Source organism: Anomalospiza imberbis, chromosome 14 (assembly GCF_031753505.1).
Source record: "Anomalospiza imberbis isolate Cuckoo-Finch-1a 21T00152 chromosome 14, ASM3175350v1, whole genome shotgun sequence".
NCBI classification, from domain to species: Eukaryota; Metazoa; Chordata; class Aves; order Passeriformes; family Viduidae; genus Anomalospiza; species Anomalospiza imberbis.
In genome coordinates, this window is record NC_089694.1 from 16,444,128 (window position 1) to 16,471,157 (window position 27,030).

Consider the following 27,030-nt stretch of genomic DNA (forward strand, 5'->3'; position numbering starts at 1 on the left):
CACACAGGGGAGAGCTGGAATTTGCAATTTCTATGGATGGTTTTTATTTGATATTGGAAGGAAGCTTCAGTGTGCTGAGAACACACAGATCTTTTTCACTGCTTTTTGTAATTTTCAGTGCCCAGTGCACCTGTCCCAAGCTGCCCTCAGCCCCCAGGTTTGGGAGACTTGCTCAGGGGTGTCCATTCTGTGTGCTTTGGGGATGCCATGGTTTGGGGATCCCAATGCTGGGGTGCTGAGACGTGGGATTTGCCTGAGCCAGAAAGGCTGTCCCTGTGAGTTGATGAGGAAAGCTGCTGAGAAATGGGACCAGGGCTCCTTCACAGCCCTTGGCCTGGGAGGTTACAGAGCTCCAGAAACACAACCCAGAGCTGATGGGCACTTCAGATCTCTGAACCAGCCACATCTCCACCTGGAATCAGTCCCCTGGGACGGGCTTACCCCTGCTCCCAGAGGATCCTGTGTTCAGGGAGACCCCAGCTGGCGGTGGCAGGAGCTGGGACAGCGGTGCTTGCCACCAGCACTGCAGTTTTCCTTGGGCTGCTCTGTCTCACTCGTGTCCGTCTCAGTCGGGAGCGCTTGGCAGCATTCATTCATTCACCCTGTCACAGGGTCATTTTATATTTGGGGTCCAAGCAGCCAGCACTGGCAATCCCCAAGAGATAGGGAGAGTGTGGGGAGCGTTTGGGGCTGGTTGTACCAGTGTGGAACTGGGCAGTGTGGGCTGGGAGCTCTGTGCACACCCCACGGGGTGAGGAGGGGTGGATCCAACATCTCCCAGAGCCGCGCAGCCTGAGCCAGCCCGCCGAGCTGCTGCTGCTGCTGGGAATGATCCCTGTGCTGTCCCTCTGTCCTGCAGCTATGGGTGAACCAGGAGGATGGGGTGGAGGAGGGAACCAGCGAGGTGCAGAACGGCCACCTGGACCCCAGCGCCGACTGCCTGTGCCTGGGCAGGACCGTGCAGAACCGCGACCAGATGAGAGCCAACGTCATCAACGAGATCATGAGCACCGAGCGCCACTACATCAAACACCTCAAGGACATCTGTGAGGTACCTGGGGCTGGGGACAGCACGTGGGGGCTGGGGACAGCACATGGGGGCTGGCCTGGGCCTGTCCCCACTACATCAAATACCTCAAGGACATCTGTGAGGTGGCTGGGAGCAGGACATGGGGGCTGCTCTGGGTCTGTCCCCACTACATCAAACACCTCAAGGACATCTGTGAGGTGCCTGGGGCTGGCCCACCTGCCCGTGATGGGGAGCTGGCAAGGGCTGAGCCTAGGTTTGTCCCTTTGGGAACAAGCTGGAGTGTCTGAGGACTGTGTCTAATGGAGGAGCAGCATCTGTCAATCTGTATTGACAGTTCTGAGAATTTCCTGCTGGATCTGATAATTCCTTTAGTTTGTATTAACCAAAAGTGCAATTTCCGGACCTTTATTCCACAGCTCTTTGACTAAAACATGATGAGGTTGAGATCCTTCAAGCAGTCCTCTTAATTAAAACCCAATGCCATCTACTTTTGAACTTGTGATTGAGGAAATTAGGTTGTAATTAAACCAATCAGTTACCCATGTCATCTGTGCCTTTCATGTCGGGTTCACAATTTCCCCTGGCTCAGGATAGCCCCCATTTGCCTTTTTTATGGCGAGACTGAGGGCAAAATGTTTCCACCATGTGAAATGAGGAAGGGAACCAGCAAGCAATGGACTTCAGTGACTGACCCCACAAATCCCCAACTTGGTTCTTGTTCATTAGGTTACAATTAACCTCTACAACCCCTTAAGGTCAGGATTAGTGCCCTGAGATGAGCCCAAAGTGCAGAGCCTGTGGTGCTGGGTGTTTGGGAAGGGGAACACGTGGCAGTGCCAGAGAGGTTGGGCACTGTGTGTAGAGATGTCCTTATCACCGAGAGGCAGAAGTTTGTGAGCACTGAAATCAAAGTCTGGGGATGGCTTTCAGCTCATCCCTCGCAATGTTTAGGATTTAGTGAGCCTGTGCCCAGTCAATGTGGTGAATCCCCTTGGGAACTGTGCTTAGAGGAATGTCTTCCTCCCTTCATCCTTGCTGCTTTTCTCCCAGCAAGGCAGAGCAGCCATCCAAAAAGCATCTATGACACTTTTCAAATATGGAAGAGCCTTGGGATTTCAATTTGGAAACAAATGAGCTTAATTTCAATGTGCTATTTCAGTCAGAGAGCTTTGCATTGAAGAAGGGAAGACTGCAGACACTTCTCCACATATTGTTTCTTTTCCTGCATTTGCACTTTTCTGTTGGAAATGAAAATAAAAGAAGCAAAAATAAGCCTTAACTTGCATCTCCAGCCATATCACCATGTTTCTGCCAATTGGGATTCTCAGGAGGTGCAGACAGGTTCAGCTGCAGTGAGGGAACACTGATTTACTGGCCCAGTGATGTATCCCAGACAGCAGAGATCCAGAAAGCTCTCTCTTTTCTCTGTATGATGCAGACTGGGATTGAGGGGATAAATCTTACCTGCAGGTAGAGCACCAGGAAATGATTCAGCTGAGCAGGGAGGAGGACTGAAATGGGCATTCTCATCTGTGGAACGATGGGCTGTGCCTTGCTGGAGAGAGGCTCATTGTGCTCAGTTAAATCCCAGCAATCCCTTACTGGGGAAGGCTCCCAGAGCTCTGTCAGCCGGAGCTGGCACAGCAGGGTGTGAGCAGGGCTGGGCTTGGAGAGCTGGGCTGGACTGGGAGAGCTGGGCTGGATGGACTGGAGGGCTGGGCTGGACTGGGAGAGCCAGGCTGGACTGACTGGGAGAGCCAGGGCTGGACTGGGAGAGCTGGGCTGGACTGACTGGAGAGCTGGGCTAGACTAACTGGAGAGCTGGGCTGGACTGGGAGAGCCGGGGCTGGACTGGGAGAGCCGGGGCTGGACTGACTGGGAGAGCTGGGCTGGACTGGGAGAGCTGGGGCTGGACTGGGAGAGCCGGGGCTGGACTGACTGGAGAGCTGGGCTGGACTGGGAGAGCCAGGGCTGGACTGACTGGGAGAGCTGGACTGACTGGGAGAGCTGGGCTGGACTGGGAGAGCCAGGGCTGGACTGACTGGGAGAGCTGGACTGACTGGGAGAGCTGGGCTGGACTGGGAGAGCCAGGGCTGGACTGACTGGGAGAGCTGGACTGACTGGGAGAGCTGGGCTGGACTGGGAGAGCTGGGCTGGACTGACTGGGAGAGCTGGGCTGGACTGGGCTCCCCGTGCCCCTGGTGGGGTGGGCAGGGCTGTTGTTTTGTGCCACAGCACGAGCAGGCAGCAGACAGCCCCTGATGAGCTGCTCTGACAGTGGCACATTCCCCTCTTCCCGGGGCTCTTTGTTTTAGGGTGTTTTAGGTGTAGGATGAAGGATGTGAGGTGTGAGAGGGATGGCAGAGCAGCTCCGGCTGGCCTGAGCCTGGTTTAGTGCTGAGTTTAGCAGTGTGTGGTTTTTCTCTTGTTTCTGAGCTGCAGTGAATAACAAATCCTGATACCAGTGAGGCACCTGAGGATGGGAGGTGGTTCCTGGAGGGGGGTGATGAAGAGCCCTCCCATTGCTCCCCTCTGCTTCAGGATGCATTTTCACTCCCTGCTCCTGTGTCACTGCACACCCTGTTATTACTCCCAACACCCATGCCATGAGTCTGGCCAGGCAGGGAGCTCAGGAGCTGGCCAGCACCAGGGTGAAAATCCCCTGTGCCAGCCAAGACTTGTGGGAAGCAGCTGGATTGGAGGGAATTCCTCACCACAGCAAAGCCCCACTGCTCCCATGGCTTGCTGTGGACCAGTATCCAAGTCCTGGCTGCCTGGGAGCAGCTCTGGCTCTGGTTTGCCTTTCCAGTTCAAACAGTCTGAACTTTGCTCCTGTGCTGGTTCTGGTTGTGTGCCCTTCAGCACCACCCTCACCTGTGTGCTGGGAGCCCTGCACAGAGAGCACTGGGTTACAGCCCAAGGGGTGCTGGGCCTGGCTTGGGGGTGGTTCCAGGGCAGTGTAAACAGCCCCAAACTGGCTCAGAGAGGAAAAAATGTGGAATATTCTCACAGCTGCCCTTGAAGTTACACCCTGCAGCCTCTTTGGTCTTTCCTTCACCCTGCTCTCAGCTACACAAGGAGGATGGATGGAATGGATGGATGGATGGATGGATGGATGGATGGATGGATGGATGGATGGAGGGATGGATGGATGATGGATGGATGGAGGGATGGAGGGATGGATGGAGGGATGGATGGATGGATGGATGGATGGATGGATGGATGGACTGACCACCTCTCCTGGCTGTCTCTAAGCCCACTGTGGGGTGAAGAAAACTTAGCACTTAACCTCCTGCAAATCCTGCCCAACTTTGGCCTATACTTCAGGGACTACATGGAAAAGTACCTTAAAGTCAGACAGTTTGGCAGCTATTTTTAGGTATTCATTGAGCAAAACACTCTCCAACATCTGCTCATCAGTCAGCTATCCCTTCTCGGAGCAAACCTGACGGGATGAGCAGAAGGAATATGACACTGTTTTATGTAACAGAAGTAAATTTACTGGAAAAACTCTGCCGCAGCCTCCTCTGCTGCGTGTTATGGATGAATCTTCAGTCTCCTTTTCCTGTCTTGGGCTGGAAACCACCTTCAAACGCACAGAGAGGATGAGGCTTGGGAACTACTTGCATTCCTTTATTCTGCCTGTGCTTTCAGAGGTGCCTGCACAGAAATGTGCTGCTTCAGCTCCTCCAGACACGTGATTCCAGAGAAATGATGAAGCAGCACAGGGAGGGTGAGAATAGTGAGGATGGGAATTGCAGCCAGTGGCAACCCCGGGGCTGGGAGATGTTCCTGTGATCGGGAAGGGAGGGATGTCACAGAGCACAGTGAGGGGACACTGCCCCATGGGCACAGGGAGGGCTTTCTCCTGGCTTTTTCCTTGGGTTTTTTCCCAGCTGTTTTGAGATCAGCAGGTAAACAGGAAAATCTGCATGGAGAGATGCTCTGTTCCATTTCTTCCCAGTTTGAATTTCAGTTTGGATTTTTATTTTGATGCCCTGTGACCATCCCACAGAGTGGGAAGCAGCCTGCTCCCATTCCTCATGGCCTTGGAAAATCAGAGAGGGAAACCCAGGGAAATGAGTCATCAAGGTGCTCCTGGGAGAAGAGGGACCTAGATTAGGAAGTATAGAAGGTGTTCCATAACCCAAACTTCTCAGCTGAAAAAGCCAGTAAATTTAGGGTGACGGCATCTTGCAAGCTGAGCTGCACATGGCAGAGGTTGGGTCCAGGCCAGGTCGGCCAGAGTTGAATTTCTCATTCATGCTTGAAGTTCTCCCTGCCAGGAACCACATGGTGAGGGCTGAAGGACAGTTCATTGCAGGGTTCCAATGTTCATTGTGGCCCAGCAGCTGCATGTTACCAGCTGGCAGTGTGACTAAGCATCCTGAGTTCCCAAATTTAGCCATTCCACTGGAGCTGCTGGCAGTTTCTTCACTTCATTTTTTTCCCCTTCCTACATAATAAAGGCAAGCAAAGAAAGCAAAGTCATCTCCTGATGACCCCTGTGTTGTTTCTTTCCAGTCAGGATGCTGCAAAATGGACCAGGCCAGTTGCAACATCTGAGATTTGGCCTTGCAAAGTTTCTAGTCTAAATCATTCTGGTTAGACTTGATGATGCTAAAGGTCTTTTCCAGCGTTAACAGCTCTGTGATTCAGTGATGATCATCCTGGCAGGTGAAGTGTGGGAGGATAAGGGGATTTGCTCAGAACCTTCCCACCCTCCAGCACATCAGCTGCAAACTTGTTGGGGGTGCACTCCATCCCCACATCCAGGTTGTGGATAAAGACATTAAACAGCTTCCTTGTCCTGATTGCTGGGCTGAAAGGAGAAGTCAGAGCAGGCTCAAACAGCCCTTCACAGCTTTCTGTGGAAGCTGTGCCACTGGAAGGATGGGGAAGCAGCAGTGCTTGTAGGAGACCTGGGTAGGAGGTGTTGGAGGCAGTGGGGTTTGCAGGAGCAGGCACCCAGCACTGAACACCCCTCCTTGCTGCTCTCTGCAAATCCTTCTTTCTCACTCTCACAGGGTTACTTAAAGCAGTGCCGGAAGAGGAGGGACATGTTCAGTGACGAGCAGCTGAAAATCATCTTTGGGAACATTGAAGACATATACAGGTTTCAGATGGGGTTTGTGCGGGACCTGGAGAAGCAGTACAACAACGAGGACCCCCATCTCAGTGAGATCGGACCGTGCTTCCTGGAACACGTGAGTCCACCGGGCATTTGTCCTTGCATGGCATTTCCAAAAGGGTGATAATTAGCATTGACTCCATGCTTCTCAGAAGGCTGATCAATCACTTTATTATACTGTACTAATTAAGAAACCCATCACCCTTACAGACAGTCATGATACAGGTGGACCCAATTGGTCCTTGAATCTAAACATCATCACCGTTGGCCGATTAAGAAATCATCCTTTGGTAAACAAATCTCCATAACACATTCCACATGTTCACAACAACAGGTGCAGCAAGTGAAGATAAGAATTGCCTATCATTCTTTTCTCTGATCTTCTCACAGCCTTCCACAGGACAATGCCTGGGAAAGTTGTGCCTGCTCTCTGTGGCCAGAGAGCTGCTGCCACAGGCATTGTCCCTCCAGAGCTTGGGCTGGGAGGGAGAGAAAACTCCAAAGGCAGGAATCTCATCTCTTCTAGTAACAGATCAGGGACTGCTCTGTGGCTCTCCATGTACTTTGGGAGATACAGAGGTGGGAGAACTTGGATATGCAGCTGGTTAACCCCCAGTACATCTGAGTCACATGGATGAGAAGATACGGGAGGATTTTGCTTAGCCCATCCTACTGTTCCATAAACCACCTCCTGCAGGAGCTGATACATTGGCCAATGTTGTAAATATGGCAGGAAATGTCAAACAAATGCCAGCCCTGGAGCTGGAGGCTTTTCTGGAGGGAGAGGAGAGCAGGGTATCAGAGCTCACAGGTCTGCAGCTCCTGTGTTGTGTCAGGGCAGCAGTTCACTGCTTATCAGGGAAACTCCTGATAAACATTCCTGAAAATTCAGGAGGACATCCCTAAAGAGTTTCAGAGCATCTTTTAAACATCCCTGGGTCTCTCATTGGGCTTTTCATCTGAGAAGGTGCATGAGGTGTTAACATGGCTGGTTCTTATCAGATCCTGCAAAAAGCAGCATCACATTCCAACTCTGTGCTGGGAGGATGCAGGAAATCTTGCTGAGAATCAGTAACTCAAATGTCATGACTTGAGGCTGTGCTGTCAATTCATTGATAGTGACAATAGCAAGAATTGCTGCTGCGATTCGGAGGAAGATCTGACACTTGCCTGTCACCAGACAGGGGCTGAGAGCTGGCTGATAAACTCCTGATAAATTGTCCCTGCTTAGCCATTTGGGAAACCAAGGGGTGAGGATGTTTAGATCCTGTTTAGGGATCTCCAAAGCTTTTTGTTCCTCATTTTCTTCAGGAAGAGAGAGCTGTCAGTGCGTGGCTGGGTCAGCTGTGGGGATGGGAAGGACACTGGATCCCTGTTCCCAGAGAAGCAGCTTGTTTGGACCCTCAGGGATTGAGAAGTAATTGCTGGACAGGCGTGTATTGGCTAAATAGAATCTGTCCTTTTTTTGGAAGGCATTGACCACAGCTCGGTGGAACTGGCTGGTTTGCAACACCTGACTTTGACCTGGGCTGTCTCAGAGTTAATTTGTGGTGCTGGGCTTTGCCCATCTCCTTCCCAGTGAAATCTTTCTCATGCCTCTGATGACAGGGCATCATTTCATTGCCCTGTCTGCGTGGCCCAGATGAATCAAGCCCGAGTTAAAGGTGACAGTCTGTGGTCAGTGAAGGCAGAAAAAGGACATTCCAACAAAATAGACACCAGAAAACTTGCTAGACCAGTCGAAAAGGTGGATGGACACATGTGTGAGTGGGTTTTTTGTTTGTTTTTAGTGTTTTCTGGGGCTCTGTTCCTGGGAAATCCACACAGTGCCGTGGATTCCCTGTTGGTAAAGGGAATTTCAAACATACCCAGCCCCCAAACATTTGCCAGGCGCTTCAGGATCTTTCAGGGAAAGAGCTGTAGAAATAACAAGGTTGTCCTCTTGTCTTGCCAAAAGCCAGAGCTCTGCTGGGTTGTGCCTTTCAAACCCTCCCTGCATGATTTGAAGCTGAGAACAAGCACAGCTCTGTGCAGGACTCACATTAACACACCTGTACCTGCAGAGACCTCGGCCATGTGTCAGAGTGCAGGTCCCTCTCTGCAGTCCCTCCTTTCCCAGCACCTCTTCCAAACAGGAGGAGCACTGTAGGATCTGTCCTTCCTCCTGCTTGGGCTGTGCTTTCTTGGAAATCCAGACTGGTTTGGGTTGGAAGGGTTGAGTTGGGAAGATCATTTTGTTCCAGACCCTGCTGTGGGCAGGACACCGTTATAGACCAGGATGCTCCAAGCTCATCCTTGAACACTTCCAGCGATGAGGCAGCCACAGTTTCTCAGGGAATTCCATCCCAGGGCTTCCCCACCCTCCCAGGAGGAATTTCTCCCAGTATCCCTGTTGTGGCAGGCATTGCTCAGAGTGCTGTGACCTTCCTGAAGAAGCATGGTGCAAAAGACACTTTGGGGGCACAGGCACATCTGTGCTCATGCCAGGTGATTTCAGCTCTTCTGGGATCCGGGTGATGCAGAAGGAGAAATCGCGTGGGGATCCAAGGAAAGCTTTATTGTGCTCCTTGCTTGAAGGGTTCAGCGACAAAGGAGCCACTGAGGCAGGGAAAGCAAGGGTTTATATAAGGATCATGAGGGGCAGGGCAGAACACTGGGGCCAATGGGATACATTGAATTTGCATGTCACAGCAAGGCATGCTGGGAGAAGCCTTTTTCTCACCCTAACAACGGAGGCTGTCTCCTGAAGGGTTCTCCCTCCAGGGGAAAGTTGTGGGTTCTTTCCCTCTTGGCCCACCAGCCTCCACACACCCCACGGAACGCTGCCCTTCCCAGCCCTGGTGGGGCATTGATCAGCCAAGTCTCTGCCTGACCCGTCCTCCTCATTCTGCCTTCACAGCAAGATGGCTTCTGGATCTATTCCGAGTACTGTAACAACCACCTGGACGCGTGCATGGAGCTCTCCAAGCTGATGAAGGACAGCAGGTACCAGCACTTCTTCGAGGCGTGCCGCCTGCTGCAGCAGATGATCGACATCGCCATCGACGGCTTCCTGCTGACGCCCGTGCAGAAGATCTGCAAGTACCCCCTGCAGCTGGCAGAGCTGCTCAAGTACACGGCCCAGGAGCACAGGTACCTCAGCAGGCACCCCGGGGCTGCTTCCCAGCAGGGTTTGTTTCTGTCCAGGGCTCCTTCCCACCCAAGGCTTGGGGTTTTCTGTCCAGGGCTCCTTCCCACCCAAGGCTTGGGGTTTTCTGTCCAGGGCTCCTTCCCACCCAGAGGTTGGGGTTTTCTGCCCCGTGCTCCTTCCCAACAGGGCTTGGAGGTTTCTGCCCAGTGCTCTGTCCCACCCTGGGCTTGGAGGTTTCTGCCCAGTGCTCCTTCCCTACACAGGTCTTGGGATTTTCTGTCCAGTGCTGCTTCCCAATGGAGATTGGAGTTTTCTGTCCAGTGCTCCATCCCACCCAAGGGTTGGGGTTTTCTCCCCAGTGCTCCTTCCCAACAGGACTTGGGGTTTTCTGTCCACTGCTCCGCCCCCCTCCCAGGGCTTGGGATTTTCTGTCCAGCTCTTGTCCCTGTGACATCCTGGATAAACAGGAGCAGGACAAAGGGTTAGCAGGCAGTTCAGTCTTCTCAAAGCAGCAATTCTCGATGGAGACACACTCAGCTCTGTTCTAATCAGACGTGAACTCATTACCCTTGGATGTACTTTCTGATGCTACCAGTTACACTGGAAAAATTACCTAATTAGCATTCAGTGGTCTGAGAGGCTCCTTCCCTGTTCCTGGGGAGAACCTGGGCACAGTGAGTACAGGGCCAGGGTCTGCAACTGGAGCCTGATGTGGGGAGAGCTCCAGAACTGCTCAGCTTTTCAGCCCAGTCCCATCTCTGGTTCTGCCATGGAGTTTAGGTTCAGAGGAGCACCTGCAGTTTGATTGTTTCCCAGAAATTTCCAGGATCTCTTTTGCTGCTGCTGAGGACAATCAGCCTGGCTGCCTGACAGTGTGAATCAGGAGCAGTGCCTGTGATACCACTTGGGATTTACTGCTGTGAAAATAAGGTGAAAGAAAAATCAGGCCCTGTAAGAGCAGATTTGTTCCTACCCTGCCAATTTTCTTACTTTTTCCAAAACCCATTTAAAAGCAAGTGAGAACAGAAAAGACCAGAGATGTTTCAGAAACTTATGCAAGTGTTTGATGGCTTGTTTTTCCCAAGCCCAGAGCAGAAGTGTGATGTGAGCAGAGAGGCATTGATTTGCTTTGACCTGACCCACAAGTCTGAGTGACTCAGGGTAGCCAAATGCCCAAAATCACCAATTTGGTCAAGCTTTTGGCTTCAGATCCAATTCCTGCTTTCTCAAAGACAAAATCAAACTTGGAATGGACTCGTGGGAACCTCGGGGTATAAGAAAGCAGCTCTGGGATCCCACAGGTTGTGGGTTTTCCCTTCAGCAGCCATGGGAGGACCCACAGCACTGGCTGGGAGCTCAGATGTGGCTTCCCAGCAGGAGGGTGTTTAAAATGACCCTCTGTGAGTTATTTGGGAGCCACAGCAAAGGGGGAGATGTGGGCAGTGTGATAACACCAGGGTTGGGTTATTTTATTTTGGGAGCACGTTCCTGTTCCCTGTGGGATGTTTTAAACTCACCATGTTGTTAAGGAATCACACAGAGTCGTGTTCTGAGGAGCCTTGGGAGCTCTCCATGGTCAGCAGCAGTTGGGTGACTCAGCCTGAGGACTCTGTGGCACTGGATTGCCATGGACACCCTGTTTCTCCTGTTCCTCCATGCTCTGGGAAGGGAAGACAGGGTTTGCAAGGGGAGGTTTGCTCACCTTGCATTAGGAGGAGTAACCCCTGAAGCTCTGACAGCACCGGGAGGAAACCTGTGGCTGCACAGTGGTGCCATATCCCAGCCTGGAGTGAGGCAGAACATGGGAAAGCACAGGATTCCCAGGGAAAGCAGGGATGTGAGCTTCATCTAACAGAGGAACATGATCCTCTTTTTGGTTTTTTCCTTCCTTTTCACTACCACCACACCTGCAGAGCTGTGGATTTTCCCTGCACCAGGTCAGGGCAATGCTGAGACCAGAATCCAGAGCACGCTCCCCAGAGATAGCACGTGATGCTTGGCAAGGATCTAGACTTGGATTCTGATGGAGCACTGGGAAGTGATCACTGCAGCCCCAGCAGAATTGACAAACCATTTATTTACCTTCATCTCATGGTTAATGGGATCCTATTATTGCTTCATGGCCAAATGCTCTGCTCCTGTTGTTTTTTTCTTCTAAGTTTTTGCCAGCTCTGCCACAGACATGGGCTGGGAGCCCAAAAAGTTCAGTCCTGAGCCTTTTCTTCATTACAGCATGACAGGAAAACATTGCTGGGGTTTTCTCAGTGGAATTAGGGAATTAGCATTCCCAAGATAAACGGCTGGCACCGTCCCACTCTGCATGGAGGCAGGATGGGGGTGAGCTCAGAGCCTGCCTCCCTCCTTCCCTGCCTGTCTGCAGCCTGGTTCGTTTGAATTTTTCACAAAGCCACATCTGTTCACCTCTTAAAGATCTACTCCAGTTTAATATTAATTAAATATAGGACAGTCCTAAGTGCAGCTTGCTGGAATCCTGAGCATTCCCAGAGCAGAAGGGAGCTGGAGTTGGGGATGTTGTGACGTGAGGAGACTCTGCCAGGGAGTGCCTTCCCTTCTGAGCATGAAGATCACTGCTGGGAGATCATTGGTGACTGTCTGCAAACCCTGCACCTCTCACTGCCTCTCCAGATCCTTCCTGGCTGTAGGCACTTCCCTGTTTCCCTATAGAATCCATGGATGTTCTCCAGGCCACCCCGATGTCCCCCTGACACAGCTCCTTTCCTGCCTTACACAACCAACGCTCCCTTCACACAGATGCTCACACAGAGGAAGGCACAAGAACTTCTTCATTGTGTAGCATAAGCCCTTCCATCCCTGGAAGTGTCCAAGGCTGGGTTGGATGGGACTTGGAGCACCCTGGGACAGTGGAAGATGTCCCTGCCCATGGCAGGGGTGGAGCTGGATGGGCTTTAAGGTCCCCCCCCTCCAACCCAGACCTCTCTGTGATGGATATATCAGGCAGCCCATCCTCTATTTTCCTTTATTTTGCTGAAGGCCCAGTCCTGCTGTCCTGGAATTTGTGGGGTTATTTTTAACCACACCTAGATTTTTGACATAAGAATTTAGGAACAAAATGAAAACTCAACTCAAGATTTCATCCCAGCAAGAATGCCAAAATAGCAAATAATATTTTTTGTATATCACATTGTGTTATTATTAGTATTTATCCTGCTGGGAACACATGGAGAGGGGATCTAATTCCCAGTATTCACCCCTCTCTTAGCTGTCACCAGCACAATCCTTAGCAATAATCAATAAAGCCATTCCCCCTGCAGCTGCCCAAGATGGCAGTTTTTCTCATTAGTCAGCAATCAATAGCAGCCCTTAAGTTAATAATACATTGTGGTGGTGCTGTGGCAGCTGGCCTTGCCTGTCTTCCCAATGGAAATTAACGTTACAGCTCCTTGGAATGGAAAAGCAGGCACAGGGCAGGAATCAATGGCATTGATTTCAGCATCACTTTTTGAAAAGACTGATCATCATCCTCAGTGGCCCTGGCAGGAGCCTGTTCTCACTCTGTGTTACTGCACTCACAGGGCCATGCAGGGAAAAAAAAATACAAATAAAGAGTTGTTTGATTTGCTCACCTGAAATCTGCAGTGAGAGTGAATTCCATGGGGTGACTGCTCTGGGAGTGGCTTGGAAAGTCCTCTGGTCTTTGTCTAAATGAACCTTTTACTAAACATTCATTTTAAAACCAGAAAAATCCAGGCCTAGAGACAGAGGCTGTAAAAGTGTTCAGCCTGTCTTTAGAATGCTCTTCAGCTGGGCTCCTTGAGGCTGCAAAGGGCTCACCAGTGCTGGGTTGGTCGAGGCCAGACTGGGCTCCCAGCTCCAGTTTCCATCGAGCTGCTCCATTGTGACAATCCAGATGGAAAAATCCCATTGTAGCACTGAGGGGTCACCCCTGCCCGTGTCCCTTTGGGCTGGTGAGGTTGTGACAGACTCCTGGGCATGTCCTGCTACCTTTGATGGCCTTTCCCTCTGTGTCCAGTGACTACAGGTACGTGGCCGCTGCCCTCGCCGTCATGAGGAACGTCACCCTCCAGATCAACGAGCGCAAGCGGAGGCTGGAGAACATCGACAAGATAGCTCAGTGGCAGGCCTCTGTCCTGGACTGGGAGGTACAGTAAACCTGGCCTGGCAACCTGGCAAATTCCAGGCTGTTCTTGAGTTAGCTAATAAGACCGTGTAGTTCATTTCCCACAGTTTGGGATGAAGCCTGGGGTGGAGACGGCACAATCGTGACTTTGGGGTGGTGCTCAAACATTAATGGTTCCCTAAAGAAAATCCAGCTCCAATTTCATCACTAGCAACCTGGAGTGACTTTTGTGGTTGCAGTGCTGGTAGTAGGTGAGACTTGGAGCAAACACCATGTGCATTCTGCCTCTGTGCTGTGTCACTGGGGAGGAGGGAGGGAAAGACGTGGCAAAAAGCCCTGGAAATTGCAAGAGGTTAAGAAAATGAAGAAAATCCTTCTGGGGGTTGCTTTATGACTGGAAGCCAAACTGTTAAACTGGAGTTAGAGATGCTATTTGCATTTCATAAATGACATCCCACTTAAAGATATTTCTGAACCAGCCCTATGTGTAGTGATGGTGTAATTAAGGAGCTGAGAGGCACAGGGAAGGCAGAGTCAGCAGAAGGATTCCTCACCAGCAGGCCTTCAGTCTCTACATTTGTGCCATGTGTTTGGAAGAAAAGCCATACTAAAATTATGTTCTTCCTTTCTTTTCGTCCCTGATTTTTAAAAATGATTGTATGGAAGTAATCCACAAATAGGGTTTTGCAGCAGATTGAGGACAAACGTTTTTGTAAATCCTCTCGCTGTTGTCATCAGCCCATGTGTTCAGCAAGGAGATAATCAGAGTGATGGAGCAGCCTTTCGGCTTCCTCACTTGTGAAGTCTGAAATAACTCCACATTCCAGTCATGGGGATCATTCTGTGGAAATGAGTGTATGGGAAAGAGGCGTTCATCCTTTAATTCTTTTATTTCTGGCAAAGATCTGCGAAGGCTGGGAGGAGAGGGAGCGAAATACAGGTGCATCACCTGTGTCCTCCTTGGCTGAACTAGTTTCATTGCTGTGATGGAGGATGGAGGTTTATCACCCTGGATCTGGTGATAAAACACACAATAAAACACATAAATGCAGCAATCAGAGCTGGGATTGTGGCTGGCTGGGAGAACAGAGAGCACAGACAATGTGTCTGATTGTTTTACTGCTCAGGAACATCTCTCACTGCCAGGCAGACTCATTTCCAGAATGAGGAAACTGCTCTGCAGGAGGCACAGGACCATCAGCTCCACGCTCAGCCCTGGAGTGTGCCATGGGATGAGCTAATGCGGGTCATTTGTGAGGAGCTCTGAGACCCTCACTCTAAATAAATCTCAATTAAGGACAGATCCATTCCAAGCCAGTGAATATTCATGTGTGAGAGGGAAGACAAGGTGACCTCCACACAGGATCTATGGAATAGCAGTTGCTTTTTCTCTTCCATTAGCTCAGTTGATAATTCATTTTTATTTAGCCCTGTCCTTGATAATTCAGTCCTGCTTAGCAGTACCCATTCTTTATCTCCATCCCATCCTCAGGCACTTGCCAAATTATTCTTCCAGGTTTTTTTCAGCTATTCCAGATTTTGAGCACATTATTGCAGCAACATCCTTCAGCTTCTCATAACATAGCACAACCTGCTGCTGGTGTGCTCAGAAATCCCATGGGAACACAGCTCCTGGTCAAAGGAAAACACCCTCCTTGCCCTTTTTATTCTGGATTTTGGATCAAGAAGAGTCACAGAGTTTTGATGAGAAAGTAGAGGATGAGAGCTGGACCCAGCAGAGGATTTCACTGCTTGATTCCTTCCTCTAAAGCAGTTCTGAATCACCAGATCCAGCCCCCACTGCACAGCTGTCCATGAAACAGCCAGAAGGATGCACAGAAACCCAAAATACCCAGGAGTGAGCCACAGTGTAATGCAGGAAGAGAGTGGGAGAAATGAAAAGATTGGATCTTCGGCAAGTGCTTAAATTTGCTGAGATGTGTGCAGGTGTTCCCTAGGCACTGCAGACCCCAAATCCCACTTGGTGGCTGCAGGGATGTCCCCAGGACATGGAGCATCAGGGTTGGCTCCTCACCCACCCCCTGAGGGCTCAGAGCTTTGTCTCCTGTGCAGTTTTGGGGTACAGGAGGGACCTCCTGGTGTGTGTCCCCAGCCTCTCCAGGCTGTGGGGAAGGGACAGTTGTGGTTTGAGGAGAAGAGCACAGCTCCCAGTTGGTGTTTGCTGTCAGTGCTGTGCTGCCACAAGGCCTGTCCAGTCTGTGTGGAGCTCCCTGAGCAGAGAGAGGAACCCCCAGCTGTAATTCCCAGCTTTCCTGGCCTTGCTCCTACTCTAATCAGACCTTTCTGTACCTGTTCTGTCCATCCCAGTGGCTCCAGAGCACAGGCACAGCACAGCCTTCCTGCGACCCCCTGGTGACAGCAAGAAAACAGGAACCAGGTGTAAAAAATTACCAGTTCAGTCTTTTTCCACCAGAAATGCAGGCAGGGCACAAGATAGAGCTAATCCCAAATTCCCACCACGTTGGCACTTCACGAATGATTTCAGTGGCTGAATGTTGCAGCACGTGGAAATATTTCATTTGGAGGAATGTCTGTTTTTCCTCAGCATCTTGAGACTGATGATGCTGATTCTCTGCTCTGAAGTTGCGTTTTCATTTCTAAATTTACCCATGTTTTGTCAGGAGATGGTGGAAAAAGATTTTTTTAAAGAAGAAGGGAAAATTCCCAACCAAACAAAAAATACTTAGTGAGGGAATATCTGAAATGTTCTCATATATAAAATGTGTGCACATTTTCTTGCAAGTGGAGGTGGTGTTGGGAATGCTGATCCTAAAACAAATAGAAAAGGTAAGGCTGTGTCCAAGCTGCTTTAAGCAGAGGGATTTTACTGAATCCCATATTTTAGGAATCATTTTTATCCCCTCCATGGGATAAAAATTTATCACATGCATGGCCCCATGGTGGTGAATTTCAGGGTGAGTATTTGAAAACTGCAAATATCCTTGACAAAAGACAGAGGTTTTCCCCAAGAAATCCTGCAAGCAGGATCTGATTGTTTATCTTGCCAGTGGGACCAGGAAAGGGTGGCCTGGCACGAGGGACAGCCAGGCCTGAAGTCTTAAGGAATTATTGGCAGCTTTGGCATCTTTAGACAAGTAATGACTGAGCAGAATTGTAAGGGCAGATCCTGATCTCACTGGCTGCTGTAAATCAGGAATAATCCCAGTCACTCTGAGATGAGTTCCTGTGTAATTTGTGGCAATGTGGGCTTGACTGAGAAGCCTGGCTTGGTCTGCTGCCACGTGTGAGTCACTTATTTATTTTGTAACCTGAATTCCCAGCGTATAAACAGACCCAGAGAGGTGCTGCCCACACCAGTCCTCCAGTGTCTTTTGTTCTTTGAGCTGGTAATGGCTCAGAATTTGGGGCTTCCACCACCTCCCACCGAGCCCTTTCAGTGCCTTTCAGTTCTGAAGTGTTCCCTGATGTTCCAGCTCCATTCCCCCCCGCTCAGCATCGTCCCCGTGCTTGCAGTGACACACCCTCAGATCAGACCAGTGACATTTAAAGGCAGCAAGGCAAACCACCACACAGAGCTGGCTTCAAAGGGGGCAGCCAGAGCATCCTGGGCAGCCTTTGCTGCTCTCTCCCTCCTCTGTTCCTGCCCTCAGAGGGAGCTCCAGCCCTCAAAGCTTGGTGGGAATAGCTCCACACACACACACACAGAGCAGGATTAAAAGAGATTTCCACAAAGCCCATCATCATTTCCAAGTCTTTGCCAGCCCCAAGGCTGTATTTACACCCCTCAGAGCTATGTCCCTGCCTTCCCTTCTGCTCCTGGTCCCTCTCTTCTGCCCTCTAGATGGATCCTGTGAGCCTGAGGAGCCCTGTGTCACCTGTGCCACCCGTGTCACCATGCCCAGCTCGCTGGGCTCTGCTTCTAGGCAGATCTGGGCTCTGTTCCCATGGGCAGGGCTCAGCTCAGGCTCCCCGAGTGCCCTGTATGGATGATGTGGAGATGGAAAACAGGTCTGTGCCTCAGCACACCTGGAATTGCTCAATTTTATGCCTTTTCACACAGCTCTTGAACTACATCAAAACAAAATGAAGCAGCAATCACTGCAGCAGTTCAGGCTCCCTCTCCAGCCACACTTTCTTCCCTTTCAGCCCAGTTTTTTCTCACAGGAGGGAGAGATCTTCCCTGGGAGGAGATCTGTGGAGGTCCCTGATCCAACAGGGGACAGTTAACCAGGTTTGGCAGAGGACAGAGCCTTGCTCATCAGCTTGGATAGGTTTGAGCTATTTAAACAGATTACTTTGGTTTGTGTAGATATTTAGATATTTCTACCAAAGATTCCCATGGGTTGCCACTATGGCAGCTTCCAAGAGTATTAAATTTCCATGAAGGCAGAAATATATAGATACTTGAGAAATTTAATGAGCATTGTCCTTTTAAATTTCTTTTCCTTCCTGTTATTTACGGGTCCTTTAAATCAGGACTTGCTGCCCTTAATTATGTAATCTATAATCACTGGCCTCAGCCTGATACTGCATTAGTGAATCCAAGAGTGCCACGATAGGAAGCTGCCTGTAACCACCAAAGTGAGGACAGCCTGATGAGAAATCCTCCTGGGAAAAAAAACCACGGCAGGGACTGAAATGGAGCCTTCTTTTTTCTCCTTCTTTTATTTTTTTCCCCCAGCAACAGAAGGTATCAGAACTGAGCTTGTTGAAAAGGACAACATTTCGCTGGCGTTCGTTTTTGTGATCTCAGTGTAGCCCCGGGTGCTAATCAGCCTGTCAGTCTCTAATTGCAGAACAGCAGTGTCAGGCACGAGAGAGCCCTGCTGGCTCCCTGGGAGCTGGAAAGGGCACAAATCCCCTCCTGGTGCCCAGCAGGGACAGCACGGGGCCGTGTCAGGGTGGGCTGGGGGCAGAGGGGCAGCTCCGGTGGGCTCTGAGCATTCCCGAGCCCGGGGAAGTGTCTGGGAGGGGGAGCAGTTCTCAGTGCCAGCCCTTCCTTGGTGTCCTGGTGCTCCCATTTATTTCATGACACTCTTAAACCTCTGTGGTTCCTGCCAGCTGCCCATCACAGAGCGTGGTGCTCACTGCAGCAGCACTGGGGAGCTGGGGATGCACACCCTTCCAGGCAGCAGCAGCAGAGCTGACCCCGAGCTGTCACAGCCAGGAGTGGCCTGTGGGGACTGGGGACTCAGTGTGTCACTGCAGGGCTCGAGGGAGCTCGCATCCAGCCCAGAGCCGGGTCCTTCTGCTCCCAGTGCTGCACACGAGGGACTGGGGCTCTGCCTGGCACGGCGTGGGGAAGAGAGGAGCCAGCTTTCCCTGGCTCCCTCTGGATGCTGCAGGATGTGCATGAAAACCCTGCATGCGTCTGGGGGGGAAGCTGAGGGGTTTTCTGGAGGCTTCTGGGTCAAAACTCAGGTTGGGAAAGGTGTCAGGAGTCAGGGTTTCTCTTGGCCACTCTGCTGCTGTGCTCTGCTGAACGTCTGCCACTTTAGAGCAACTAAAAGTTCAGCCTCTTCCTTTTTCAGCAGCATTTATCTTAACTTACAGAAGGATACGGATGATCCAGCCTCTGTGGGAGCTGGAAAAAAATGGAGAAGAAAAAGGAGATTTTTTTTTTTCCTGGTTCTGTACAGATTTGGAGGCATGGGACTGGGACAGACATTTGGGGAGGTCTGTCTGGAGCAGGGATTGAGGCGTGCTGGCAGAGCCACGGTGGCAGTGGAGCTGAAAAGCCAATGTCTCTCTTTGCCCTCTACCCTGCAACTGCCCCCTGAGCCCCTCAGTGGGGACCAGGAGAAGACAATTTGTGCTTTTCAGAGAGGTACAACTGTGTCAGGACAAGAAAAGCCTTTGGAGGTTCAGAGGTTGTGCCCTGAGGCTCCGCTGTGGGAATTGGCACAGCAGCCCAGGCTGGAGGAGCAGGACAGGACCATGGACACGCTGCTTCTGACAGCCACGTGCCAGTCCCAAACTCTTTGCAATCTGCATTTCCCAATTTGCTCACCCCAAGTGGGAAATCAGCTATTTCTGGCCTATAGACTGGATATAGAAATTGTTTTCTCCACATAAGAAATGCAATACAAATCCCATCATTTCGGATCTGGATGTTTTTGGCTTATGTTGCTTGCAGGGACTACACAGTTTGGATTCAGCTAATCAAGTAGAAGTGTTTACAGAGCCCTCTGTGTGTCCTCAGGCTTCAGATGCTACCACAGGAGTAAAAGACAAAGCTGGCTTTCTATTTTTAGCAGACAGCCTCTCCTAAGCTCGCCCCCTCTCCTAAAGCTCCCATCCATAGGCTTGTGGGAATCTTCTTCATGTAAGCTCACGTGTAGCCAGGAAATCTCACAGTTTCTGGGGCTGGTGTGTTTTCTTCAGAGGCTTCTTGTTCTGGGGCTCATGTCCCCCTGAGCTGTGGCAGCGGCACTCGGTCCCTGGGCTCTGGCCAGGCTGAAGTGGGACCCTGCTGAGGCACTGGGTGATCACAGCCCATCCCTGTGGGCAGTGACCCTCTGTGGCCCTGGGAAGCCATCCCTCGTGAGCCCCTGGGGAGCACAGGCACAGGAGCGAGGCAGGGAGGTGGATAAAGCCCTGGCTAAGGCCATTTGGAAGTCTGTGCTGCAGCTTGGTGATGCAGTGACTTAATGAAGCTGCTGCTGCCACAGGGCCTGGGGACACAGGCGGTCGCTCCCAATCAATGCTGAGAGGTTAATTACACATTTACCTGAGCAGCAGTTTGAAATCCTCACCACGGAACCAGGAGTGGGGGGAACTCCTGGCTGCCTTGGCACCTGCAAGTGCGAGCAGCACCACAAGTGTGTGTCTAGCTAGATGCCCCCCATAGCTGGCTGAACCTCGACAAGCTGTTTGCTGGGATTTTTGGGATGCTCTCGTCCCAGAAATCGGTTCCATCTTGGCATCAAAGCCAGAACTGCAGTAGTTCACAGCCAAAAAGAAAAAAAAAAAGCTCTTTTCTGTCTTGCTCCTGAGTGCTGCTCCTGAGTGCTGCTCCTGAATGCTCTCCTGAGTGCTGCTCCTTACCTTTCAGCTGGAGCCATCCCGCCTCCTCCTTCCGCGGTGCTCCGCCGAGATGCCCACAGGGCAGGTGGTGGTGAATTCACCCATTTTTAATAAATAGATTTTAATTAACTTTTTAAAAAGTCCAGCTCATTCCAATTAGTGGAGGGTGAGTGCATTTGTTCTCTCAGAGAGTGGGAGAGAGAGCACTGTGTTTTCAAGACCATCTGCTCATGAATCCTTAAAAAAAACTCGGGAGAGGAAAACAAGCATTAGCCGGAGGCAGGGAAGGGTGAGGGCACTCTGGCAGCCAGCAGGGAGGCCTGGCCAGCCGGCGGGGGCTGGGGCTGCCACAGGAGCCAGGGTGGTCCTGACAGGATTTTGGAGGTGGGGAGCTCTAATGAGCTGTGGGAGAAGGGACTGGCAGTGCCTGGATGAGTGAGAAGAGAGGCAGCAATCCAGAGGGCTGAGTTCTGGCAGCCTCAGAGATGGGGAACTGCTGCCCCAATGTGTCCCAGGCTTTTGTAGCTGGCTGGAGATTTCAGGAGGGGAAGTGCTTTGGGATGCTCTTCTAAAGGGAGGGCGTGCAGGGAATTTGGTGCCCTGAATTCCAAGTGCCTCCAGGATGGGCAGGAGGAAGGGGCTTTGTTTTCATGATGCCACCAGCACCTGCAGCAAGATCCAAGAGTCTGGGGGTACCTGGAGAGGGCAGTGGGGACAGTGTCTGGGGCAGCTCTTTCCCCACTGCAGTCTGAGCTGCAGTGAGCATGTTTCAAGCACCCACACCTCTTTCATTTATTCCCCTTCCTTCAGAATTATCCCCCAGTCCCAATCTCTGGTCCGAAATCAGGTGGGGTGGCTTTGACAGCTGCAGAAGGGCCAAAATCTTAATAAATTGCTGCTTCTGCCCATCGTGCAAAGACAAACTTTTCAGTGCAGTTGACTCAGCCTCGTTCCCTGTGCCCTCCAGGGAGACGATATCTTGGACCGCAGCTCAGAGCTGATCTACACGGGAGAGATGTCCTGGATTTACCAGCCTTATGGACGGAACCAGCAGCGAGTTTTCTTTCTCTTTGATCACCAGATGGTTCTCTGCAAGAAGGTAAGGACACAGCTAAGGGCATGCTGTGGGCAGGCTTGCCAGTCCAAAGTGGTTTTCAGGGCACGGTGGCTTTTGGCTGCACGTGCAGAAGAGGGTGTGGAGAGCCCTGAGGAAGGACAGTCCGCATGCTCGGGGTGGGGAGAACTCTGTGATAGAGGGATTTTTGTGCTCATAGCAAATCCAGCCTCCGCTTGCTCTTTTCATGCCTCTATCTCATGTGCCCCTGGTTTGGCTCGTTGCCTCCCTTCTCGTTTTAGGTTTTGGCTGCAGTGTATGATCTGGGATTAGATAGCCCTGCAATTCCTGTATGAACTACAAAACCTGGCACTGGGGCTGACAGCCCAATTGCTGCATTGAGATGGTGATGAGCAGCAGCCAGGCTGTGCTGGGTGTCTGTGCTGGTGCTTGGGGAGAGGCTTTTCAAGCCTCAGCCTCCTGTCTCAGCTGTGCTGGGTTTTACAGGGCAAAAACTGGAGGAAGCCACGGAGAAGGAGGGAGGGCAATGCAGGATGCTGGTGCTGGTGTGCTGTGGGGTTAGTAGCAGCAGGTGAGCTGTGATTCACAGAAACTGTGTCCAGCAGCAGCTCTGGTACCCATGTGTCCCACTGAGGTGACCCCAGCTCGCTGCCACCACACCTGTGTGACACAAAGGGACAGAGCTCCTCAGTGCTGGCTGTGACAGGTCAGGATTTGCTGTCACTCCCTGCAGCCACACAGAACTGTGCATGGGAGTGTTGCTGGGACAGCATAGGGCTGTGTTCCTGTCACAGCCCCTGAGCTCAGGACAGGCTGAGCCTGGCACCCTCTGAGGAGGCCCTGGCACCGTGGGAAGGGCGCGGGTGGGGACGTGGGTGGCTCCTGACTCAGCGCGGCATCACTGCCCCCTGCGTGGCCCGGGCACTGCAGTGGGTGGCACTTTCTTCTCCTGAGTCATGGCTGACTGAAGTTCTGCCTTCTGGAATGCCTGTGCTTGTTTCCCCCACTTGTTGCTGTGCCTTTCCCTGCTTGCCCAGCCCTGTACAGGAGCATGCACAGAGCAGCAGTGAGAGCTGCAGTCAGCCTGGAGGGGCACAGCTGCCGACCTCCTGCTCTTTGATTGTGACCCTGAATTTCCAATTCAGAAGGCAGCATCCAGTCTGGCTTGTACTGGGTCTGGTCCAGAGAGGTATTGAGCATTCCCTTAACTCTGGGAAAATCAGGGCTGGGGTTCCCGTGGTCATCAGCACGAGTGGACAGTGGTCAGCAGTTCACAGCGGGCTGCTGGGGGCTTGCAGGGTTCATCAGAGCTCAGCCAGTGTTAGTGTTTCACTGTCCTCCCCCTTCTGCAGGAAAAGGCATTTTGGGAGGTGTGGAGGTGCTGCATGGAAACGCCTGTGGGTTGTGCAGGGGGACTGGGCTTTCCTGGCTCTGTGTCAGGACCTGCCAAGGCCTCGTGGCAGTGCGTGCCCAGCCAGCCCTGGGGTGACAGGGCACAGGGTGGCAGTCTCTCTGGTGACCCCGTGGGCACAGGGTCAGACCCCACTGCAGTTCTCCCTCGGTGTGCCTGTTTCCAGCATCAAAGTGCAGCTGCTGCTCTTCAGCCTTGGGCTAGGAGGGGAGATGAGGTTCCAGCTGGACTCTCCCATCCTGATCACACTTATCCTTTATTCAGAATGAGTGTCCAAGTCTGGAGTTAGAGGAGTTTTAGCTCCATTTTGGGACCATACATCCCATATATGAAATAAATGTGGGTGGTTTGTAGTCTGTGCTGTCTTGACCCCCAGACAGATCCCCAGAGGCGGCATCAGCTCTGCCTCAGAGCTGGGGCCTCTCAGGGAGGCACCATTTACTTCGAGATTTGGGAAGCTGGGGCCAGCCTTCCTTATCCCCTGCTCTAAAACTGAGGGGTGGAATATGATCCACACACCTCTGAGAGCAGCTTTGGAACCACTTAGGATGGCACATCTCAGTGAATCTTCAGAAAATCTGCATTTGTGGGTTTTCTTCAGGTGTAATAAATTAACAGGTATATAATAAATTAACATCCTTCATCATGACACAGTCTATATGAAAATACTTTTTAAAAAATTACTATGGTGATTTTTATCTTTGTTGGCCCAAAGATATTTTTTAATAAAAATAAGGAGCTAGTTCCTTATTTAAATATGCCACAGATGCTTCAGTTTGATGAAGGCATGGGAGGTATCCTGAGTGGTTTAGAAGGCAAACACATATTTCAGACAGGATCCCTCACTCCTCCAGATCTTACTGCAGTTACCTGCACACCCTCCTCTCCTTCCTGACCTGTGAGGGTGTTTGCATCCCCTGGTAATTCAGATGGATCCTGTGGGTGGGGAGATGATACAGGAGTTCCTGGTGGGACAGAGTTTGATACCAAACTGTCCCAGAGCCCTGTGACAATTCTGCTGCTGGCACTCCCTGTGAGCTCCATTGTCCAAACCTTGTTCCCCCGTGGGCTCACCCTGCAGGTTCCTGCTCCCAGTTCATGCAGTGGGAGATGAGGGTTTTCCTGCTGGCCCATCCAGTGTTCCCTGGGTGAGGAACACTGTTGGCTGTGCAGGTATTTCCAGTGTCCAGCTGCCTGCTTTCAGCAGCAGGTAACACATTTCCAGACAAAGCCCATCTGCTCTGCTCAGGTCCTGCTGTCCAGAGGCTTTGCCACCCCTTTCTCTTGGTGTCTGAAAATGTTTCAAGGTTTCAGGGCCTTTTTGGTTTTTTTTGTTGGACACCTGGCCAGGGCATTTCTGTGAGGGGGAGTAACTCTTAGGGTGATCATTCCTGACATTATCACCTGGTTGTTGCCTTTTTTTTACACCTGCTGCAAGACTGGGAATTCCTAAATGCATTTCCATGAGCACCATGCCTTCAGACAGAGACCTGGGTTGGGAGGTGAGTGATTACCCATGGCTGCACTCAGATGTGCTTGGCAGAGGTTATTTCAACCACTGTGGGTGTACTGAAGTCTTTCCTCCAAGCAGGAAAGCTGCACCAAGGTTTCCAAGGGCTGCAGCAAGTGGAGAAGCTGACGCTGTGGCAGGCACCTCTCCCTGCTGGCAAACAGCTTGCAGAGCAACTTGTGTGGGATAATTTTCACAAAAACAGTTTCCAAGCTTTACAGATAAGTCCCTTTGGCTTAGATTTTGCCACCAGAGACAGTACTGGTCACTTCCTGACATCACCACTGAATGCTTTCCTGGTGCCAGGCCGTGAGGAGTTTGATAGATGAAATGGCCTTGTCAGCTATTCCAGGGTTCAACAAACTGAATGCTGAAACACCAATTTGGGTGCAGCAGTTCCTGATCCAGAGCCACTGGGAGAGCTCAGGATCCAGGTTTTCCTTGCAAAGCCAGGTAACTTCCAGCTGTTGGATCAATGTGAAAGTCTCCCAGTGAATGTTTCCTGAACCACAGGCTGGGACACTGCCGTGGCCATGAGGACAAAGTGGTGCCTTTTCCTGCCTTTTCCAAAGAGCTGGTTGGATACCCTAATTCAGAACTGCCTTTTGGGAAGGCAGAAGGGAATAGGCTGGGCAGGAACAAGCAGTGCCTCAGTGTGCCTTGCCATATGTGTATAATCAGGACAAAAATGCCTATTCTGGGATGCTGGCCGTAATTTTTAAGAAATGAAGGCAATCCTGGATGATGGTAACACTAAAAGATGTTGCCTTAAAGGCACAGGGTCCACTTTCCTTACCACCCTGAAGCTGAGAGAGTTTGACACCGAGATGCTTTAGATTTGCAAATCATGGTACTTAACATCCAGGCCTGTGACACACAGCATTAATTATGATCACTTTGGGGCTGCTCGAGGTTCTTAGCAGATGAGGATCTTCTTTTTCCTGTTCTGGGTAATAATTTGAATTCCCCCAATGGGCTCCAGGGCACTGTGGCATGAGGCTGGGAATGACAGTGTGAAGTAGGAAGGGTTAACAGAGTTACTGCTCTAAATTCCACTTTTCTTTCACCAGTAGCTGAGCAGACCTTGATGGGGCCCCGTGTTTAGTGTTTTCTGACAGTGCAGAAAGATCAGTGACTGCATGAAACACATTTAGTTTTCATTTGTGCTTTTTATGTGTCTCTTGTAATCAGGAGGCAGTGCAAGCTCCAGCTTGTGGTTTATTGCTGTTGCTGTCTCCCCTTGAGCTGCCTGAGCAAAGCAGGTTGGATGGGAAGCAAAATGAGACCAGTTTAATAGCAGTAGCCAGACAGCCAGCCAGAAATAGCGGTGCTACAGGAGATGGAGTAAAGAAAATAATCCTGTCAGACCCCATTGCAGTTCAGGTTTCCAAATGGGAAAATAAAAGAGACATTTCTGAATCCTTTCAGTGGAAGAAGGTTTAGCTCCCATGTAGCTTCTGTTGGAAACACCGAGGTGATCTTTGCACCAAAACAACGGCCCTGCTTTTATTACAGGCTAAAGAGGGCCTGTGGGAGCAGCCAAAAATCTTGTTTGCAAACACACAGCAGCCCTGGGACAGTTCTTATTCCTTTAAGTGGGTTTTCAACTTCATCAGCACCTCCCAGCTCTTCTCTTTTTCTCCCAGTAACACAGATCTCCACAAAATGCCACGTTTATGGTCAGGCCTGGGCCGAGCCTGCAGCAGGTGGCGAAATGGGTCACGCTGGGTTTCAGCAGCTCGGGAGAGACTCAGTGCTGCCCTGACAGGCAGAGCCTGCTGCTGGAGCTGGGGTGATTCCTGGGGTGTCCTGTGCAGGGTCAGGATCTGGGCTCTCAGGATCCTCGTGGGTCCCTTCCAACTCAGGACATTCCATGGTTCTATGAGGTGGGCATGGAGACACCCAAGGAGAGCACAGTGGCTTGGTCACAAAGTGTGACATGAAGTTTTTAGAGAGCAGTGTTTCCCCAGCCCTGCTGACAGACCCCTGAGCTCTTGTCCAGCTGGTGCTGTCTGCAGGCAAGAGGTTTCTGTGGGACCACAGGGCATGGAAGGGAATTTGGATGCTTCACCAGTCCCTTAGCCACGGAAGGCAAGTCCAGCAATTAAAACCAATTATGAAACAGCACTCCAGCTTTCAGGCAGGGGTACTCCAGGGAAGAAAATATTCCTGTGAATGGTCTCACAGCCTGGAATGTTGGGCAAGCCTTTGCAGGGCTGTGCAGGTGATGGGTTCTGAGCAGTGTCACAGGGGCCCATGACACAATGTCCCAGGGCCTCACGTCACAGTGTCACAGGGGGCTCATGCTGACCTGGAACCTGCTGCCCTTCCACTGCCTGGGGGGAGCAGAGAGGGGCGAGAGGGACTGGAGGAGCTAAAATCCAGAAAGGGCTGAATTTGGAGTCCTTCACCTCTGTGTGGTTGTCTGGGCAGGGATCAGGTTTAGGCTCCTGTGACCATACAGATTTGCCGGATGCTCTGCAAAATGCTCTGTGCCACACTTACCCCTCCTGGAATTGCAGTGGGTGTAAATTTGGCCCACAGGCAAACCTCCAGAGCTGAAAACTTACCCCTGCTGCTGTGGCTTTTCATCAGCACCATGTGAAGCCCCTGGG

The 27,030-nt window shown here is 51.3% G+C and overlaps 1 protein-coding gene across 13 annotated transcripts in view; it reads left to right on the forward strand.

Annotated features, from left to right (window-relative positions):
- The window catches only part of ARHGEF9 (Cdc42 guanine nucleotide exchange factor 9), a 177,523-nt gene that overhangs the window by 121,085 nt on the left and 29,408 nt on the right, over positions 1-27,030 (forward strand). For all 13 annotated transcript variants that reach the window (XM_068205127.1, XM_068205125.1, XM_068205126.1 and 10 more), the window contains 5 exons: positions 860-1,051; positions 6,058-6,237; positions 9,061-9,293; positions 13,304-13,433; positions 21,387-21,518. In XM_068205127.1, coding sequence (XP_068061228.1) covers positions 860-1,051; positions 6,058-6,237; positions 9,061-9,293; positions 13,304-13,433; positions 21,387-21,518 — 867 coding nt within the window. The remainder of the gene's footprint in view (positions 1-859; positions 1,052-6,057; positions 6,238-9,060; positions 9,294-13,303; positions 13,434-21,386; positions 21,519-27,030) is intronic.